Source organism: Leptodactylus fuscus, chromosome 8 (assembly GCF_031893055.1).
Source record: "Leptodactylus fuscus isolate aLepFus1 chromosome 8, aLepFus1.hap2, whole genome shotgun sequence".
NCBI classification, from domain to species: Eukaryota; Metazoa; Chordata; class Amphibia; order Anura; family Leptodactylidae; genus Leptodactylus; species Leptodactylus fuscus.
In genome coordinates, this window is record NC_134272.1 from 18053702 (window position 1) to 18074525 (window position 20824).

Sequence of the window (20824 nt, forward strand, 5' to 3'; positions counted from 1 at the left end):
TAATTAAATTCAAATTAAAGACTGTATTACGCAAAAATACAAAAATACTTTATTGATAAATCTCAAACAATACAAAATTGGACTGACAAAAAATTATAGAACTGCACAAATTCCAAGTCAGCAGAATGCCAAGATGTATAAATCCCATAAATGCACCTATAGTGTACACACCATGAGGTAAACAGTGTCATAAACTCTTATGAGGCAAAATTCCTCCTATCATGTGTGGGAACTATGTCATACATCACAAGTGGATGCTGAAAGTATTACAAGAGAATGCAACACCAATAAAGGTGGATAGAATACATAGTTCCCTGTGCAAACTGCCTGACTCAAACTAAGACGACATAGGACAAAATAAATCTTACCCATATTGGGTTGTGTGACAGGAAGGGCCAGGGAACAGAGGCATTTGAATGGGTTTGAAAGGTGTCCGGCCGTGAGCGCCGGTGAACGTTTTATGCTCTCTGTCGCGAAACCGTTTTTTTTTTAAACTGGACACAGAGTCGGACATGCAGTACTCTGTGTCCGATTTTTAAAAAACGGTTTCGCGGCGGAGAGCATAAAACGCTCACCAGCGCACACGGCCGGACCCGGTCTGACAGCTTTCCGTCTTCTGCAGTCTGACATCTGATATTGGATCACATATATTTGGGATTATCGAATAGTCACAGAACAATCTACAAAATCTGTTGAAGTCATCTGTTTTAATTTCTTCCACAAAAATGTACAACTTTTTAACAGTAGGGGGCATAATGCATTCTCAATAGAGTGCAAAGGAAGTTAAAGTAAAGGTACCTGTGAACACCATCTTGTGTCCCGTATTTAATCAGCTCCAACATACTGTGATGATGAATGTATTATCAATAAAGCTTTGTTATCCTGAATCCCTTGCCTAGCCATAGATAGAGAAGATAACTTGCTAGTCACCTGCAGCCACCACTAGGGGGAGCCTACTGCATAGTATTCATATATTTAAATCATGTGTGACTCTCTCCTGCCCTCTATGGGTGGCTGCAGGTAGTAACATGTTACCTCTAAAATCTAACTTCACAAGGCACATTTGGAGCTCTCTATCATAAAAATAGAAAATGATTGAGGTGCTATAAAGAGATATTAAGAGCTAAATGAACAAGTGAAAGGATAACAGAAGGAGGAGATTCACTTTAACTATTGCAATTATTTCATTATTCCAATGGTACAATCCTCAAACAGATAGAAAGCGGCATAGAGCGGCTCGGTGAAGGTGGCGGTGAAGGTGTGTAAGTGTCTGACGGGATCACAGAGCTGATAGAAGGACAGACGCCCAGTATCATAGTTCAGATAGACTCCGACAACCTGCACAGGAGACTCTGATTTCAATTGCGTATGGATATTGTTATAACGTGCTCCAAAAGCACCATTGATACTTAAACCCCAGGATTTATCATTATAACCAACATAAGATTCATTACCCACCACCTTCCTCTCCAGACTTTTCCCGGCCACTCCGATGATCCATTTCTCGGCTTTACTCACATCCACCTCCCAGTAATGTCTCCCGGAGGAGAAGCTGCGAGTGCTGAACACCTGACAGGACTTGAACCTCTTGGGCCCATCGGGTCTGTCCTGTGATGTAACCGTATACGAGGCAGATCTGAGATCCTGGGATAAAATAATGTTATCATGAGCCGTGCCTTTATCCAGTAATATGTCTGATTTCTTCATCACTGAGATCTGTCTCTTTATCTTCAGATCAGTCAGAGCATCAATGAAATCTAACAATCCCTTGTGTAACATCTGTGAGACTATATCTTCATCCACAAACGGAGGATCTATTCCATTATCGATGACATCACAACTCTGATCAATGATGTCACCTCTGTTTACATTTTCATGTAGAAGGGTTAATGGATCAGTGATATTACACAATCCCTCAAGCTGATTTATTGTCTTGGTCAATTCATCCTTGTGTAGCTGCATCTGTAAGACCAAGGGCAAGACTGTGAGTGACACTTGATACTTCTGCGTGGAAATGTCGTCTTGGATTCTCTTTTCTAGATTATCCATCTTCTCCCTGAGATCAATAAACAAACCCGAGACTCTCTTAGCAAGTCCAGCTGCTTTCTCTTGCTGTTCTTTCCCATGGTCCTGCAGATTCTGGATTCTTTTTCCAGCTTCCTCTTTCTTTGAGTTCAGTTTATCAATATCAGATCTCAGTTTCTCCTTCTTCTTCTCTGAGGCCACATCCAGTAGATCCACATCATGTCCCTTGTGATCTCCGGCCACCCAGCAGGACACACAGATACAGGCAGCATCTATAGGACAGTAATACTTCAGGACCTCGTTGTGTTTGGAGCATTTTCTACTCTTAAATGACTCAGTAGGTTCAACGAGACTGTGATCCACTGACTTGTTATGGGCCTCGAGATGTTCACCACACAAGGAGAGCTCACACTGCAGACATGACTTCACAGCGGGTACAGGAGACTTTGTACAGTAAGTACAGAAGATTCTGGTCTCCTCCATACCAGGCAGAGTAGATAAGAAAGGCTCCACTATATTCCCCAGCTTGTTCTTCTCCAGGACTGGACGCTCGGGATATTCTGCTCTGCAGTCAGGACACAAATACGCTCCGGCCGCCTCCTGTGTATCCAGCACATTCACAATACACGAGCGGCAGAAGTTGTGTCCACATCTCAGGAATACGGGGTCTGTATAGAGGCTCAGGCAGATGGAGCAGTTCAGCTCATCCCTCTGGTCAGCAGAAGCCATTGTAGAATGAATGAGCAGGAAACAGGAAGTCAAAGCTAAAAAGTTTCTTTACAAGAGAAGGGGCGGAGAGTTTCTACAAAAGAATTAACCCCTGAGGTCCTGCTATGCTGATGTGACCAGAACATAATGTTTGTCCACCAGTAAATGTCTTCATCCAGTAATTGTTTTTCTCCCAATTATAGTGTGAACCTTTCATTAGAGATGAGAGTGTCTAAAGTCAGAAATCCAGTGTCAAATGTTACGTATCAGAAGTCAGAGTTGTGAACTACTATTAATCTGATGTTTGACTCCATTTTCTTATTATGTTGTAGTATGGACACTGTACTATTTAGCTGCAGAAGCTTCTGTATGTGAATGAGTCATTCCTTTCTCATTGGGCTCCTCCTCACTTCTCCGCTGTCCATAAACTTCTATGTAATCTGACACTTTTGTGAACCCCAATCTCATACCTCCCAACTTTCGAAGAACAGAAAGAAGGAGAAAATGTGTGGCACGCACAGCGGCAAATTTACCTCTGCCCACTTTTATGTTGACTCTGCCCATTCTCTTTCATTGATCATGTGACCCCACACAGTATAATCCTCCTACAGTCACCCGTAAATTATATGTCCCTCCTCCACCTCTCCCCATTTTCATATACCCCCTTCATCTGCCCCCAGTTTCATTTCCCCCCTCCATCTATGTCCCCAGTTTCATGTCCTCCCCATCTCTGTCATGTCCCCCATCTCTGCCCCCAGTTTCTCTGCCCACAGTTTCATGTCCCCCCATCTCTGCCCCCAGATTCATGTCCCCACCATCTCTACCCCCAGTTTCATGTCCTCCCAATCTCTGCCCCCAGTTTCATGTCCCCCCCTCCATCTCTGCCCCCAGTTTCACAGTTGACACAGTCCCAACACTCACTGAACACTAACCACACTCTGAGGGCCCATTCACACGGAGTTAACACGCGTTCATTCTGACACGTATACACGTGTCAGAGTGTGAGCGCTCAAAACAGATCCCATTCATTTCAATGTGTCGGCTTACGGGCGTATAACGCGCGTAATTTTGCGCCTGCAAAATTACACGCGTTATACGAAAGAAAGAAAAAAAAATCCATTGAACTCAATGGCTTACTACATTTTACACGTGTATTTTTACACGTGTAATTTGTGGCAAAATGTGCACAGCGTTATTCGTGTGAAGGCTAAAAGCCTCCCATTGTGTATACGTGTCAGAATGCGTGCGCGTTAACTCCGTGTGAATGGGCCCTAACAGTTCCCCTGAGACTTAAAGGGGTTATCCGGGATAAAATGAAAATTTAACACTAAACACCCTCCCCCCTACTTCTAATTTAATTTCCCAGATCACTGGGTCAGTCATGTGACCGCCCAGGCATATTTTCTGGTGACGTTCCGTTTCCCTGTTTCCTGTTTCCAGAAACAGAACATCACCAATACTACCCACCCCATTATACTTACCTCTACTTCTGGGCACGAAGTGTCACTTCCTTTGGGGGGGGGGCAACATCTGTGCAATAGAACTGGAGTACACTGGCAGATGTGAATAGAAAAAGGAAGTAGGCCTTCCACGCATGATAAATAGAGCCGGAGTGCATTATGTGGCCTGGGCTCAATGAGGGAAATGAATGGCCCCCATGCTGTTTTCCCATGTGTTCAGGTCTCAACTGTTTTTGAGTCTGTTTTGTTTTTGGTTTTTTTTTTGTTTTTTTAACTGTAATTTTTATTGAAATTTTTCAAAAACATTTAACAATACGCAGAAAAGGAGACAAGGCAAAACAAATACCCAAAATAGCAAAAAGCAGCAATACTGCATAATCTCAACTGCAAAATAGGCATACAACTTAAAAGCAAAATAAAATAAGGGGTAACAACAAACATTCAAAAACATAATAGGAGGGAGGGTGGGGGAAGGGAAGGGAGGTTCCAAGATTAAAGGCCAGCTAGCGCACAGTAGGTGTCCCAAGGGGACCAAACAGAATGGAAGGCATCCAATGTGTTATTAAGACTAGCAGTGAGAAATTCAAGACTACGTGTATCCTTAATACGAGCTAGAAGTTCAGCGCCGGATGGAGAGTTAACGCTCCTCCAGTGTTTAGCTATAAGAGTTTTTGTGGCTGTGCATAGATGGAGAGAAAGTCTTGAAGTCTTGCTACCCAGATGTCTAGGAGGGAGGTTCAGTAAATATAAAAGGGGATGAAGAGTCTGTTGGATGAAATCTGTCAGTATACATCTGGTCAAATGTTGTCCTTGCCAGGATTTGAACTCAGGATTCCAGTGCTGCAAGGCTGCAGTGCTAACCACTGAGCCATCGTGCTGCCTCACTGTATATATACATTGTCTGCACCTTGAGCTATTATTTTAAAGGTATTTTGTGTGTGAATGTAAGATTGAATATGAGTTTTAGGTGCAAATATGTTTTAGTGCATTTTTTTCCCAAAAAATTATTTATGTCCCCTTCCAGCTGCCCCTAGTATAATGTCTATAATGTCCTCCTCCAGTTGTCCCCATTGCAATGTTCTCCTCCAGCTACCCCCCCCCCCCCCGTTTAAGGTCTCCCTTAAGGTTCCTCGAGTTTAATGTGTTTTCTATCTGCCCCCAAAGTTTAATGCCCCCAGTTTATTGTCCCAACTCCATCTGCCCTCACAGTTTAATGTCCCTCTTCATATACCAAAGTTTAACATAAAAAACACTGATACTCACCTCTCCTTACTACCCTGCTTGCACAGTCTGCAGTCTCTGGACTGAGTTCAAGGAGCTGCAGGCACGATGTAACATCATCACGTCGTGCCTATAGCTCCCGGAGCACATAGCTGTCCGCTCCTGCTTTATCACTGTAGTCAACTCATCTGCATCCCCTCCAGCCGCAGATGAGTTGAATCCAGTACTTACCTCCATGGGACAGGACCCGTAATCCTGGACTGTCCCACTGAATCCTGGACGGTTGGGAGGTATATATGAGCAGGTGCACCCTCTGCCGGTGCAGGCGATATGAAATTTGGCATTGATATCTCCAGTCCTCATAAAGCTCCCCCTTTTGGTCAGCACACAAGTCTGGCACAATTACATAATCATACATTTTTTCTCATGGTACATTAAGCGGGCACATAACTGACTGAGATATGTCTCTTGGCCGATGTTGGTTTCGGCTGCACATGTCAGGTCAATCATTAATGAAATGATAGGAGTTTCATGCACAATTTCAGCGATCGGATCTCATTGGTCTTGTCCAGAAATTGATCTGCAATATCAAATTTATTTTTTAAATTAGGAGTAAAGTGAACAAGGCCGTAGTCATCATGTGATAGAAAATAGATATTGAGCTGTGGGAATGAAGGCCTTCCCTTGTAATCAGTGGCGTAACTAGGAATGGCGGGGCCCCGTGGCGAACTTTTGACATGCCCCCCCCCAACCGACGTCGAAGACCTCGACCGACCCCCTCCTCCGCACTCTATTATGTCCCTTAGTAAGCCCTGCACACAGTATTATCCCCCATAGTGGCCCCTGCACACAGTATTATGTCCCTTACTGGCCCCTGCACACAGTATTATGTCCCTTACTTGCCCCTGCACACAGTATTATGTCCCCTACTTGCCCCCGCACACAGTATTATCCCCCATTGTGTCCCCTGCACACAGTATTATGTCCCTTACTGGCCCCTGCACACAGTATTATCCCCCATAGTGGCCCCTGCACACAGTATTATCCCCCATAGTGGCCCCTGCACACAGTATTATCCCCCATAGTGGCCCCTGCACACAGTATTATGTCCCTTACTGGTCCCTGCACACAGTATTATCCCCCATACTGGCCCCTGCACACAGTACTATCCCCCATAGTGGCCCCTGCAAACAGTATTATCCCCCATAGTGGCCCCTGCACACAGTATTATCCCCCATAGTGGCTCCTGCACACAGTATTATGTCCCTTACTGGCCCCTGCACACAGTATTATCCCCCATAGTGGCCCCTACACACAGTATTATGTCCCTTACTGGCCCCTACACACAGTATTATGTCCCTTACTGGCCCCTGCACACAGTATTATCTCCCATAGTGGCCCCTGCACACAGTATTATCCCCCATAGTGGCCCCTGCACACAGTATTATCCCCCATAGTGGCCCCTGCACACAGTATTATGTCCCTTACTGGCCCCTGCACACAGTATTATGTCCCTTACTGGCCCCTGCACACAGTATTATACCCCATAGTGGACACCTATAAACAATTATTATACTCTGGGGTCTTTTCAGACCCCAGAGTATAATAATCGGAGACCCGGGGGAATAAAAACATTAAAAATTACTGTTTCTTACCTGTCTCCGGCTCCCACGCTGCCTTCTCTGCTGGCGTCCTTATGAAATGACGTCAGACGTCACATGACCCGGGACACAGGCCGGGTTCATGTGACGTCACAAAGGAGGCCCGGCAGGATCGTGGAGAAGTAAGTAACACTGTTTGTTATGTTCCTTACCTCTCCCGGCCCACCGATCATTATACTGCAAAGACCTGCAAAGACCCCCGACTATAATGATAGTATTTGTGGGGCCCGCGGTGTCACTTGCCGATCTCGGCCCAGCCAGGATCGGCAAGTGAATAGGGCCCGTAACGGCCTATTTAAAAAAAAATTAAAAAAACGCAGCGGTAGCGGCTGTCACCGGGCCCTGTGGCAGCCGCCTCCGCTGCCTCTATGGTAGTTACGCCCCTGCTTGTAATACAGCATGAATGGGCCTTATATAGATAGTGCATTGATGGTGCATTATCATATATTCTAGATTATCAAATATAGAACAATCTATGAAGCTCAGAATATTTTTTTATTGAGAAAGTTTCTTATTGGTTCAGGCTGCCAATTTCTTTCTATGGAGAGCGGAGGAGTGAGCAGAGGGAGAGAGGGATAGCAGGAGAAGAGGTTTAGGCTAGATTCACATCTGCATTGGAGTCTCCATAGGAGGATTACAGTGTATGGCAGCTAGTCTCCAGCCACCAGCTCAGGGAAGACTGAAAACTACACATAGACCCTGCAGAGGGGAAAACTGCTAAAACCTGCAGAATACAAGTCATATAATGACCAAATATAGTGTTGCACTTGAAGTACAGACACATAGCAGCTTATCCTGAGTAGTCACCTGAAACACCAGGTACACAATAAATGTATGGATTCACAGGGAATTTAGAGTCCTGTTTAAAAAACAAACAGAATACTAGATGATACAACAAAATATATGACAATATATATATCAGCACACCCAAAGTCTAAAAATCAAATGATGATATACAGATGATTCATTTTATTGCAGTTATTTCATGATTCTGATGGTGGAATCCTTGCACCGCAAAAACGCAGAAAGAGCGGCCCGGTGAAGGAGGCGGTGAAGGTGTGTAAGTGTCTGATGGGGTCACTCAGCTGATAGAAGGACAGACGTCCGGCCTCATAATCCAGGTAGATCCCTAGAGCCTTCACAAAAGAATCTAATACCAGCTGCTTATGGATATTGTTATGGCTTGCAAAACAGTTTTGTAAGAATTTGACAGCCCATGATCTCTCATTACAGCCAATATAACATTTGTTCCCTTGCCCCCTCCTCTCAAAACTTTCCCCGGTCACCCCAATGATCCATATCTCGGCTTTACTTACATCCACCTTCCAGTAATGTCTCCCAGACGAGAAGCTACGGGAGCTCAAAACTTGAAAAGAATTCAACCTCTTGGGTTCATCGGGTCTATTCTGTAATGTAGCAGGTTGAGAGGCAGATCTGAGATTCTGTGACATCATGTTATAATGAGTTGTGTCTATATCCAGTAATATGTCTGAATTTTCTGTGACTGTGAACTCTCTCTTCTTCAGATTAATCATATAGTCAGAAAAGCTTAATAATTCCTTTTGTAATGTGAGTGAGATTATAACTTCGTCCAAACACTGAGCATCTCTGACATCACTGATGACATCACAGCTTTTATCACTGATGTCATCACTGTATAAATCTTCTTGAAGGAAGGTCAACGGATCACTGATATTACGTACCCCCTCAAGTTGATTTATTATCTTGGTCAGTTCATCCTTGTGTAGCTCCATCTCTAAGACCAAGGTCGAGACTGTGAGTGACACTTGATCCTTCTGTTTGGAAATTTCATCTTGGATTCTCTTTTCTAGATTATCCATCTTCTCCCTGAGATCAATAAACAAACCTGAGACTCTCTTAGCAAGTTCAGCTGCTTTCTCTTGCTGTTCTTTCCCATGGTCCTTCAGATTCTGGATTCTTTTTCTAGCTTCCTCTTTCTTTGAGTTCAGTTTGTCAATATCAGATCTCAGTTTCTCCTTCTTCTTCTCAGAGGCCACATCCAGTAGATCCACATCATGTCCCTTGTGATCTCCGGCCACCCAGCAGGACACACAAATACAGGCATCATCTATAGGACAGTAATACTTCAGGATCTCTTTGTGTTTGGAGCATTTTCTGCTCTCAAATGACACAGCAGGTTCAACTAGACTGTGATTCACTGACTTGTTATGGGCCACGAGATGTTCATGGCACAAGGAGATCTCACACTGGAGACATGACTTCACAGCCGGTACACGAGACTTTGTACAGTAAGGACAGAAGATTCTGGTCTCCTCCATATCAGGCTGAGTAGATAAGAAACACTCCACTATATTCCCCAGCTTCCTGTTCTTCTCCAGGGCCGGACGCTCAGGATATTCTGCTCTGCAGTCAGGACAGGAATACGCTCCGGCCGCCTCCTGTGTATCCAGCACATTAACAATACACGGGCTGCAGAAGTTGTGTCCACATCTCAGGGATACGGGGTCTGTATAGAGGCTCAGGCAGATGGAGCAGTTCAGCTCGTCCCTCAGCTCAGCAGAAGCCATTGTAGTAGGAATGAGCAGGAAGCAGGAAGTAAAATTTAAAAAGTTTCTTTACAAGAGAAGGGGTGGAGAGTTTCTACAAACAAATTAACCCCTGAGGTCCTGCTTCCCTTCCCTGGTGCATATTTCATCTTTCTGCCCTGTGGCCCGATATAAAGTACATATAATGCTCCCCAGTGGACCCCATAGTATAATGGCCTTACACAGTATAATATGGTCCCCAGTTGCCCTCCACACACAGTAGTATAATGTTTCCCAGTGGCCCGTAAACACAGTATAATCATTCCCAGTGACCCCACACACGTTTTAATGCTCACCAGTGATCCCCAGACAGTCTCATATGTTACTCAGTGGCCCCACACAGTATAATGTCCCTCAGTTGCCAAACACATAGTATAATCCTCCTCAGTGCCCCTCACGTGTAGTATAATGCTCTCTAGTAGCCCATAAATGCAGTATATTTCTTACCAGTGGGACCACACACAGTATAATTTTACCCAAAGCCCCACACACATAGTATAATGCTTGTCAATGACCCCCGCACACAGTATAAAATGCTGAATATAATACCCCCATAGAGTCTATGCAAGCTTCAAGTCACTTTACAATTATACACTGAAATCAGTATCTAGAAGGCCATGAAGTGGTTAACAAGATGGCCAGGGACTGTAGGTCAGCAAGGGGTTAAAGGTTTTTAACATGCTGGAAGCACAATCTCCCAACTGTTGTTGGGGCAGGATTTAGGGAAGGGTATAAATTCCAGAGGCGGGAAGAGGACTTACCCTTTGTAGTCTAGCAGCAGGAACACCGGCCCATCACCCCCTGGTTTTTAATGGTTTCTGGTTTCTCTTCCACCTCAATGGTTTCTTTCTTTGGTATTCCATAGGTCAACAACACTGGTTTGGAAGACCTGTTCTACTTCTAGACTCTTTGTCACAGCAGGTGGCCGAAGTCTGTGTCCAGTGGAAGAAGGTGCCATAGTCCACATGCCCGCTGGTTACCAACGGTGGCATTCAAACGAAGGTTTAAAAACAGAGTTTATAATTTTTTGATGTTTTAAAAGGTTGAAGGGCATGGAATAACCAAAGAGTAGACGGCTCTGTCATCATTCGGAGGTCACTGATGGTTGGGAGAGGATGGTGTTGTGTTACGCTAGGTTCACACCTGCATTCAGGGTCTCCGTTCTATGGTTTCTGTCTTCTGCATGCCAGAAGACAGAAACCATAGACCGGGTCCGGCCGTGAGCGGCGGTGAGCGTTTTAGGCTCTCCGCCGCGAAACCGTTTTTTTTAATCTGGACACAGAGTACTGCATGTCCGACTCTGTGTCCGGATTATAAAACCCGGTTTCGCGGCGGAGAGCCTAAAACGCTCACCGCCGCACAGCTTTCTCACCCATTCAAATGAATGGGTGAGAAAGTCTCCTGCAGGTTTCCGTCTCCTGCCTCTGTTTTAGGCAGGAAACGGAAACCTGAAGTACGGAGTGCCGGCGCAGATATGAACGAGCCCTTAGAAGTTATTATTAGTATATCTGCCGTCTGTGACTACTACTGATGGGGGCAGTAAAGACACTTGCTACCTGCGCCAGTGCCGGATCCACATCTCTCAGGCAGAGACATATGGGTGACAGTGACGCCGGCAGCAAACAGCAGCGCTGCTCCTCCATTAGTATTTACGGATGTCACTGAGTACTAAGTAAGTGACCGGAGAGGCAGCACCGCCATTACATTATTACAAGCCGGCTTCTATTAGAAAGGATCCCAGACAGAGAATCTCCCGCTTACTCTTCAGAGAGAGGTTCTGCATCAGCTGTGGTATATGGCGCATCCTTATAGGATTACTGGAAATGATTCCTAGAACAGTTTTGTTCCCTGACCGCTGCACATCCTTACATCCTGACAGCTGATTGGCCCATCATGTCACCTCAGAGTCAATGCTGAGCAACAGTGACCGCGATTTCTCACAGCCCAGACTGAAGCTCTGAGGGGAGTCTGTGTGACTGGTGTGTGACTGAGCGGAGCCGATGTATGAGGAGATGTGATGTCCTGTCTGACCACAAGGAATGGCAGAAACTTGTATACAGTGTAATATAAGGATTATCTCCTCATACACTGAGCACATTCACCTCATATATCATGTACTACTGTAGTGCTATCTACCTCACATAAGATATTACTGTAGTGTTATCTACCTCACATAAGATAGTACTGTAGTGTTTTCTACCTCACATAAGATATTACCTGTTGGGTAAAGGCTAAATACTATACTCATAAGGACCTTCTGATGTCATAAGGTCACATGACAGGGTAGGCGTGTCTTTACTTGTAAGAAGGTCCTTCCACTGTAATCTGTGAAGTGGAGTAACAAGGATAGATGTGAGGTGCACGATGTAGTTAGGAGGAAGAGATGTGGAGTGCAGGGTATAGTGTCAGGGGAGAGTTGCGGGGTGCACTGTGTACTGGGAGAGAGATATACAGGATGCATGGTGGACTATGAGAGGAGAGATATACGGGGTGCATGGTGGACTATAGGAGGAGAGATATACGGGGTGCATGGTGGACTATAGGAGGAGAGATATACGGGGTGCATGGTGGACTATAGGAGGAGAGATATACAGGGTGCATGGTGGACTATAGGAGGAGAGATATACGGGGTGCATGGTGGACTATGAGAGGAGAGATATACGGGGTGCATGGTGGACTATGAGAGGAGAGATATACGGGGTGCATGGTGGACTATGAGAGGAGAGATATACGGGGTGCATGGTGGACTATAGGAGGAGAGATATACGGGGTGCATGGTGGACTATAGGAGGAGAGATATACAGGGTGCATGGTGGACTATAGGAGGAGAGATATATATGGGGTGCATGGTGGACTATGAGAGGAGAGATATATGGGGTGCATGGTGGACTGTGTTTCCATAAGTATAATTGACATGCTGCAATTTCCAAAAACTCCCCAGGTATTTTTCTGCTATTTGTGGATGGGATTTGCTAGACTCCTATCCATTTTGCAGGGACTGTAAAACGCTGCGGTTTTTGCTGTGGTGTTTCTGCCACATTGGGCTTCAGCCTTAAAACACACATTGGGAGCTGTGGGAAACTTGTTTGGGGGGCTCTGAGCTGTGGATTGCTTATTAACACTATGGGAGTGCACTAGAGAGATGTAGAATGCATATGAGGGGGTGCACAGGAAATATATGGATATTGGTGAAATGCTAGCATTGCAGGGGTAGGCTTATAGGAGCTATCTGGTCACCACAAGGTAACCCCTCCCCGTGGGTATCATGCACAGGGGTGATAAGAATTTGGGTGTTTTGCACACCAGTCTGAATGAATGGCTGCTCTCCATCCATTTCAGTGATTTCAGACTGCTAGAGAAAGCCAAAGTATAAAACAATGCTTGTTGGGACTGGGCAACCCATGGGGGATAGTGTGGTGCTTGTTAGTAATGTGGGGGTGCACTGGAGGGACTTGGGAGATAGTAGGATGATTATTAGCAATGTGGGGTACACTGGAGGAACATGGGGGATAGTGGGGTGCTTGTTAGTAATGTGGGGGTACACTGGAGGGACATGGGGGATAGTGTGGTGCTTGTTAGTAATGTGGGGGTACACTGGAGGGACATGGGGGATAGTGTGGTGCTTGTTAGTAATGTGGGGGTACACTGGAGGAACATGGGGGATAGTGGGATGTTAGCAGAAAAAGGAACCCATTGAAGTCAATGGGAGGCTTTTTTCAGCACTAAAATTCTACACCAAATTCCTTACCATTTTCCTCCATGTGAATGGACCCGGCGTTAACGCGACCGCAAACATGCACTGTCAAAATCGCGGCGCAAACGTCCCGTAAACGCGCCACATTGCCTGCCGTGTTTACTCCGTGTGAATAGGCCCTAAAGGGGTATTCTAGGAATATGCTGTTGAGCTCCACTTCTGCTCAGGCAGAGACATCATGTCCATACATCACGCGGCCCTGCTGCAGCTCAATCTGCCCCCAATAGGGGACAAAAATGGTCCCTACAAATGATGGGAAATAGACGACTCACATAGAGTTGGCTAAATACTGTCACTGGTGATGATCTGGTCCCTCTGGAGTAGGGGATTTAGCCAATTCACTGTGAGCTGGCTAAGTACTACTTCAGTTAAGGACCCGACCACTAGGGGGCAAAAAGGTCCTTACTATTTGCCTCTGTCAAAGGGCTATTCACGAGATTTGTATGGAATCGTAAGCCTCCTAGGCTAGCATGGTCTCTGATGGTAAAACCCAAGCGCCAGGGAGGAATGGGCCTACCGGATATAGTCAGGTACTATAGAGCGATCCAGCTAAGGTGGTGGGCGCACCTCCTCTTCCCAACTAAGACACAAACGTACAAGCTCTCCCTACCTCTACAGAAAGAGTTATGGCTCCCCTCCAATTCCAAAACCCACCCAGAAGCAAAGAATCCCCTTCTACGGGGTGCAATTGATACATGGAAGATAGCAGGCCCTACTTTAGCGCCGTCCCCATCACCCCTACTTCCAGCTAATCTTCTGCCGGCGCTCTTTGAGGGCTCTGGAAGACATCCGCTGCCGCCTTGGCCGACTCATTTGAATATTCGTTTAAAGGACATGTGGGATGATTCCGAGAAAAGATTACGCTTGCTTTCCACTACCACTGCTCCTGGAGACAACACCCCCTTCCTACTTCGCTCCCATATTCAGTTCTACATCTCGCAGTTTAATAAAATCTTTAAGCTAAGAAGCGAACTGACCCAATTTGAGAAATCACTCCTCTCACAGACAGCGATGTTGAGGAAAACTTCTGTTCTTCTGCATAGATTTATATACCCGCATACCGCGTATAAGCCGGCCTATCTCTCAAGCTGGGAACAAGAATTGAAGATTTCCCTGTCAGACACAGAAGTTGAAACGGCTCTAAGAGCTTCACATGTGTAGAGCTTCTCTACATGTGTAAGAATAAAAGAGAACAACTTCAAACTCATTTCCAGATGGTACAAAACACCAGTCTGGTTGACCCAGAGAGGACTGACAATGGATCCATTATGTTGGCGATGCTCTGCTCATGAGGGCACTTACACTCATCTGTGGTGGACTTGCTCTGGAATAAAACCCTTCTGGGATGCCGTAACGGAGAGAATTGAGAAAATTAGGGGCTCCCCTATACACCTGTCACCGAAGACTCTCTTCCTCTCACTTCCATCAAAATCATACTCCCCATCGAAGGACTGCTTAGTGACATTCTTACTGGCAGCAGCGAAACTACTGATACCAAGGTATTGGCTACAACCTATCCCACCGCCTATCGAAATGTGGGAAAAAACAGCTCAAGAAATCTCTCGCCTGGAGGAGTTGCTCAGCTGGTCTTCCAGAACCCATGACCAATATATCAAGATATGGGGTCCATGGATTAGATACCGAGATTCACTTAGTAGACCTTAGGTACACACACTGGAACTAGTTGGGTACTGGCTCACACCCACCTGTTAACACACTGGTTCTACATTCTGACTAACCTTCCCTTCCGACCTTCCCTCCCTGTTCGCCTAGTTCTCCCCACCCCTTATCCCTACTCCTACTGTCATGCACTTCAAAGATGAAGCGATTGGGCTGACGTAGGATGTTTCGTTCACACAGTCACTGGTGTAACTGATAGCTTGTTTACAGTATTAGGTCTTTGTTGTATATGTGACCTTCTTGCTATTTGTATGCGTCTGTTTTACCCTTTGTAATTGAAAAATGTTTAATAAAACTTTGGAATTAAAAAAAAAAAAAAGGTCCTTACTAGAGATGAGTGAACAGTGAAATATTCGATATTCGTTTCGAATAGCCCCTCAATATTCGACTATTCTAATGAATATCGAACCCCATTATAGTCTATGGGGAAAAATGCTTAGTTTCAAGGGAAGCCACACTTCAACTCAGGAGAATCACCAACTCCACTATGACGCCCCAGGAGATGATGCCAACAACCTGGAATGCAACTGGGACAGCAGGGGAAGGATGCCTGGGGGCATCTAACATGCCCAAGTCACTGTATTACGTTGGGATCCCTGTCAGCTTGCGATATGCAGGAGCTGACTTTTTCCCATAGGAATGCATTGACAAGCGTTGATTGGCCGAATGCCATACAGAGCATTCGACCAATCAACGCTGGTTCTGCCGGAGGCTCTTCTGTGAGGAGGCGGAGTCTAAGATCGGTCCACAGCAGTCTCCATTGTGGTCAGATCTTAGACTCCGCCTCCTCACAGACTAGCCTGCGGCAGAACCAGCGTTGATTGGCCAAATGCTGTACACTTTATGGCACTCGGCCAATCAACGCTGGTCAATGCATTCCTATGGGAAAAAGTCAGCTCCTGCTGTGCTCTGTAGAAGAGCTGGCCGTGCACTGAGCTCTGCGACACCGGAGGTGCAGCAGAGCTGGCTGTGCGCTGAGCTCTACTACACCAGAGATGCATCTTTGGTGTAGAAGAGCTACAGAACGGCAGAACCAGCATTGACAGGCCGAATGCTGTACTCTGTATAGCATTCGGCCAATCAACACTGGTCAATGCATTCCTATGGGAAAAAGTCAGCTCCCGCATATCGCAAGCTGACAGGGATCCGACGAGATAGAGCCCCAAAGAGCTGTGTGAGTAACATTCCCACCTAAATAAAGGTAATCCCTGTAATCCCTAGCTAATCCTCCCAATACATCTATCCCTCTCTCATAGTCACATAGTTCACAGTCTCATATGACCCGCATCTTAAATCCACTATACGTATAAATTGGAGGTCACCTGATTTAGCCAGCCAATTACTTTTTCCGATTTTTTTATATGCCTACGTTGTCGTAGTTCCTGTCTCACCTCCCCTGCACAGTTATTGGTGCAAAAAAAGTGCCAGGGAAAGTGGGAGGGAATATGAATTTTTAGTGTGTTTGCCTCGTGGTATTCGATTGTAATCGCTCATCTCTAGTCCTTACCAGTAAGGGGAAATAGACAGCTCACACTGAGCCTGCTAAATACTGTAACTGATAAGGACCAGGTCCTTACGGAGTATAGCATTTACTCACAACCATTACTGTAGTGTTTTCTACCTCACATAAGATATTACTGTAGTGTTTTCTACCTCATATAACATATTTGTGAGGAGAACACCGCAACTGTTCCAATCCCCAGGTATGCCGTGAGATGCCGAATTACAGGTAGGTGTGGTGAGGTATCGAGCTCAGGAGACGTACGGAGACATAGACACACAGTTCTGTTTCCAAAGTATATCTCAGTTTATTACTAGTAAGTATAAAGGTTACATGGCAGTTTCAGACACCAATGGCTGTATGCCAACATTATGACTCAGAAGACATCTGGTGTAAGTCCTTATCAAGTGCAAGGAGTGTAGAGAACATTTTCAAGGACTTATAACAGGGTGTCCTGATCATGAAACTTAATTTATCAGCATATTGAAAAATCCTGAGCTATATTTCAGATTATCTTAAGGGCCAACTGCCCGACTTTAAAATTTTCTTTACTAGATTCCAACATTACAATATTCTTACTAAAGGCATACAAGTCGAATGCTGGCATTGGTAGAAACTGAACAAATATTACAAATTGCACCATATAATGTATAATCCTCTAAACATCATACCAGTGGTGTTACAATGAATCATCTAAAGCTGGACGTATCACTGGCTTCACAATGAATGCTTTCTTCTCAATCTTAGTTGCCTGTTTTGTCTCATCCTCTCCTTCACTATTTTCCAAAATTTCTGTGGCCATCAGCCATAACTTTTTGAGCTTCCCGACACCATTATTTTACCGAGAAGCCACTACCTATCCTTTCCTCATCTGAAATGGACAGTACTCTTCCTGGCAACTTCTGCCCTTGTTTTATTGGCAACATATGCCCATGTTAGGGGTATTTATTTTTGGCAACACCCTACAGCTGCCGTTACAGCCTCTATGCTGTACTTCTCCCCTGCACTGTAACTTCTAACAGTTCTAACAGTCTGTCAGGGGGTTGAAGGGTGACGTCTCCTGGCCTTCTCGGTGATTTTATACAGGAGCCAGAAGACACCTAAACAAAGTCCTAGGAGAGTAAACACAAAACTGACAACTTCAAGCTCCCACGTCCATGGCATATCCCAAAATAGGTTCTTGCCTATTTTTCACCATTGGCTCGAGGACATAAAATCTCACAGTTTGAAAGATCGATAACGGCAAAACATTCAGCATTTGGTGGTACCTGTGCAAGAAGAGTATGTGGGTTTGGTACTACCGGCGTGTCTAGCACGGTAACTGCTTTTAATGCACGTAAGTCATGAACCATCCTGTATACATCAGGTTAACCATTTGGAGTCTTTTTCTTAACTGGAAACAAAGGAGTATTGGCTAGGGAGGTACAAGGTATCACAACCCCTGCCTTCAACAAGTCTGCCAGGATAGCAGCAATGTCGTGTTCTTGCGCAGAACATAATGGGTACTGCTTTATCCTGGGTACTTGTGCTCCAGGTTTAAGGGTAACAACCTGAGGTTGTTCCAATATCAGTTTTTGACTTAGCCCACAAATGTTCAGGCACAGTACTGATCTCCTGTAACTCTTTGTCTCTCAAGATGAAAACATGTTGGGCAGGATATGCTACCAAGGCAGACAGTTTACAGTACTGCTCAGTATTATCAGCTGCCTGTATATAAACGTGCGCTTGTCCTGAGGGGAACAATTGAATATGTGTGCCCAGCGCTTGCAATACATCCATGCCCAGTACTATCTCTAACAAGAAAACGTGTAACAACCGTAGATCCCATCACAGACAATTCAACATCACAGGAGTGCCTTCAACACCTATGCACATATGCATATCTCCTGACAAAGGGCCTCTTCACACGGATTTTACGCTCCGTGTATTTTGTGTAAGCTGTGCTCATTTTGTTCATTTTACACGTGTAAAAATACACGTGTAAAATGTAGTAGCCATTGAGTTCAATGGCATGTTCGTATAACGCGCGTCTTTTTGCGCACATGTCTATACGTATTTTTACATGTGTAAAATGAACAAAATGACCGCAGCTTACACAGAATACACGGAGCGTAAACTCCGTGTGAAGGGGCCAAAAGGCATATGTTTAGCATGTTTCTTTTGAAGCTGTGACTTTCTGGCCCCAGTGTGAATAAGAAATGGTAATACCTCTCCTTCTACATTGGCACGTCGCTAAATTAGTTCACCTCTATCTTTTGTGACTAACGCTGTATCAACCGGGGCCGGTCTGCCAGAACTTCATTGGTTGTTTGGACAGTTTGGAGATTGTCCTGAATAGGAGTTGTTATTTCCTTGTGTCTTTCCTTGCATCTGTATCTGCCTACTCTCACGGGCTGCTTTGTGGCTGCTGCAGTTTCTCCGTACATGCCCAGATTTTCTACAATAGTAACAGATTTTGTTTATCTTTCCTTGAGGAGCTAAACTACCCTGTTGTTTCGGGCGTGTTCCAATATCTTTGTTTACCATGGTCTTTTGTTGCATGACTCCCTTCTTACTGGTTCTCAGATCTGTTTGTAGACCTATAGCCATTTGCATCAGGTCTGTTAGATTCCAGTGTCTCCAATAAGGGGTACAATCTTTCAATTTTTTTCTTATCTCTGGTCTCAACCCCTCCATAAAGGCTTCTACCACAGGTATACCATCATATTCCAGATCAGATGATCTATTCCTTAATCTGCCATCTGCCATTGATTCCCCTGGGTTCTGTGTGACAGTAGTGAATGGCACCCCACACTGTCTAGCCGTGCTTTCTGCCCATTGGGAGCTCAACACTTGAACAGGTTTCAAATTCTTGGGTCCATCAGGTCTATTCTGTAATGTAGCCGTATAAGAGGCAGATCTGAGATTCTGCGATATCATAATGTTATTATGAGCTGAGTCTATATCCAGTAATCGGTCTGAATTGTCTGTGACCGTGAACTCTCTCTTCTTCAGGTTAATCATATAGTCAGAAAAGTTTAATAATCCCTTTTGTAATGTGTGCGAGATTATAACTTCATCCAAACACTGAGCATCTCTGACATCACTGATGACATCACAGCTTTTATCACTGATGTCATCACTGTATAAATCTTCTTGTAGTAAGGTGAATGGATCACTGATATTACACATCCCCTCTAGCTGACTTACTATCTTGGTCAGTTCATCCTTGTGTTGCTGCATCTGTAAGACCGAGGTCAAGACTGTGAGTGACACTTGATACTTCTGTTTGGAAATGTCATCTTGGATTCTCTTTTCTAGATTATCCATCTTCTCCCTGAGATCAATAAACAAACCCGAGACTCTCTTAGCAAGTCCAGCTGCTTTCTCTTGCTGTTCTTTCCCATGGTCCTGCAGATTCTGGATTCTTTTTCCAGCTTCCTCTTTCTTTGAGTTCAGTTTATCAATATCAGATCTCAGTTTCTCCTTCTTCTTCTCAGAGGCCACATCCAGTCGATCCACATCATGTCCCTTGTGATCTCCGTCCACACAGCAGGACTCACAGATACAGGCAGCATCTATAGGACAGTAATACTTCAGGACCTCATTGTGTTTGGAGCATTTTCTGCTCTCAAATGACTCAGTAGGTTCAACTAGACTCTCATCCACCAACTTGTTATGGGCCTCGAGATGTTCATGACACAAGGAGATCTCACACTGCAGATGTGACTTCATAGCCGATACAGGAGTCTTTGTACAGTCCGGACAGACGGTTTTGGTCTTCTCAATATCAGGTAGAGTAGATAAGAAACACTCCACTATATTCCCCAGCTTCCTGTTCTTCTCCAGGGCCGGACGCTCGGGATATTCTGCTCTGCAGTCAGGACAGAAATACGCTCCGGCCGCCTCCTGTGTATCCAGCACACTCACAATACACAGGCTGCAGAAGTTGTGTCCACATCTCAGGAATACGGGGTCTGTATAGAGGCTCAGGCAGATGGAGCAGTTCAGCTCATCCCTCAGATCAGCAGACGCCATTGTAGATGGAATGAGCAGGAAACAGGAACTCAAAGCTAAAAAGTTTCTTCACAAGAGAAGGGGCGGAGAGTTTCTACAAAAGAATTAACCCCTGAGGTCCTGCTATGCTGATGTGACCAGAACATAATGTTTGTCCATCCAGTAAATATCTTCATCCAGTAAGTAAATGTATGTAAATGTAAATATGTTTGCCCAAATTCTGGTCTCAGAATACAATGGTTTTCGACACT

The 20824-nt window shown here is 45.0% G+C and overlaps 3 protein-coding genes across 3 annotated transcripts; all 3 read right to left on the reverse strand.

Annotated features, from left to right (window-relative positions):
• Window positions 1-1179: 1179 nt before the first annotated feature.
• Window positions 1180-2760, reverse strand: LOC142216167 (E3 ubiquitin/ISG15 ligase TRIM25-like). Its single transcript, XM_075283774.1, has one exon. The coding sequence runs from the start codon at window positions 2752-2754 to the stop codon at window positions 1180-1182; it is 1575 nt and encodes a 524-aa protein (XP_075139875.1). The 5' UTR covers window positions 2755-2760.
• A 5298-nt stretch (window positions 2761-8058) lies between these two features.
• LOC142216273 (zinc-binding protein A33-like) lies at window positions 8059-9624 on the reverse strand. The gene has a single exon (XM_075283970.1). It carries the CDS (start codon window positions 9622-9624, stop codon window positions 8059-8061), a length of 1566 nt encoding a protein of 521 aa, XP_075140071.1.
• An 8913-nt stretch (window positions 9625-18537) lies between these two features.
• On the reverse strand, window positions 18538-20594 carry LOC142216229 (E3 ubiquitin/ISG15 ligase TRIM25-like). The gene has a single exon (XM_075283900.1). It carries the CDS (start codon window positions 20592-20594, stop codon window positions 18876-18878), a length of 1719 nt encoding a protein of 572 aa, XP_075140001.1. The 3' UTR covers window positions 18538-18875.
• Window positions 20595-20824: the final 230 nt, after the last annotated feature.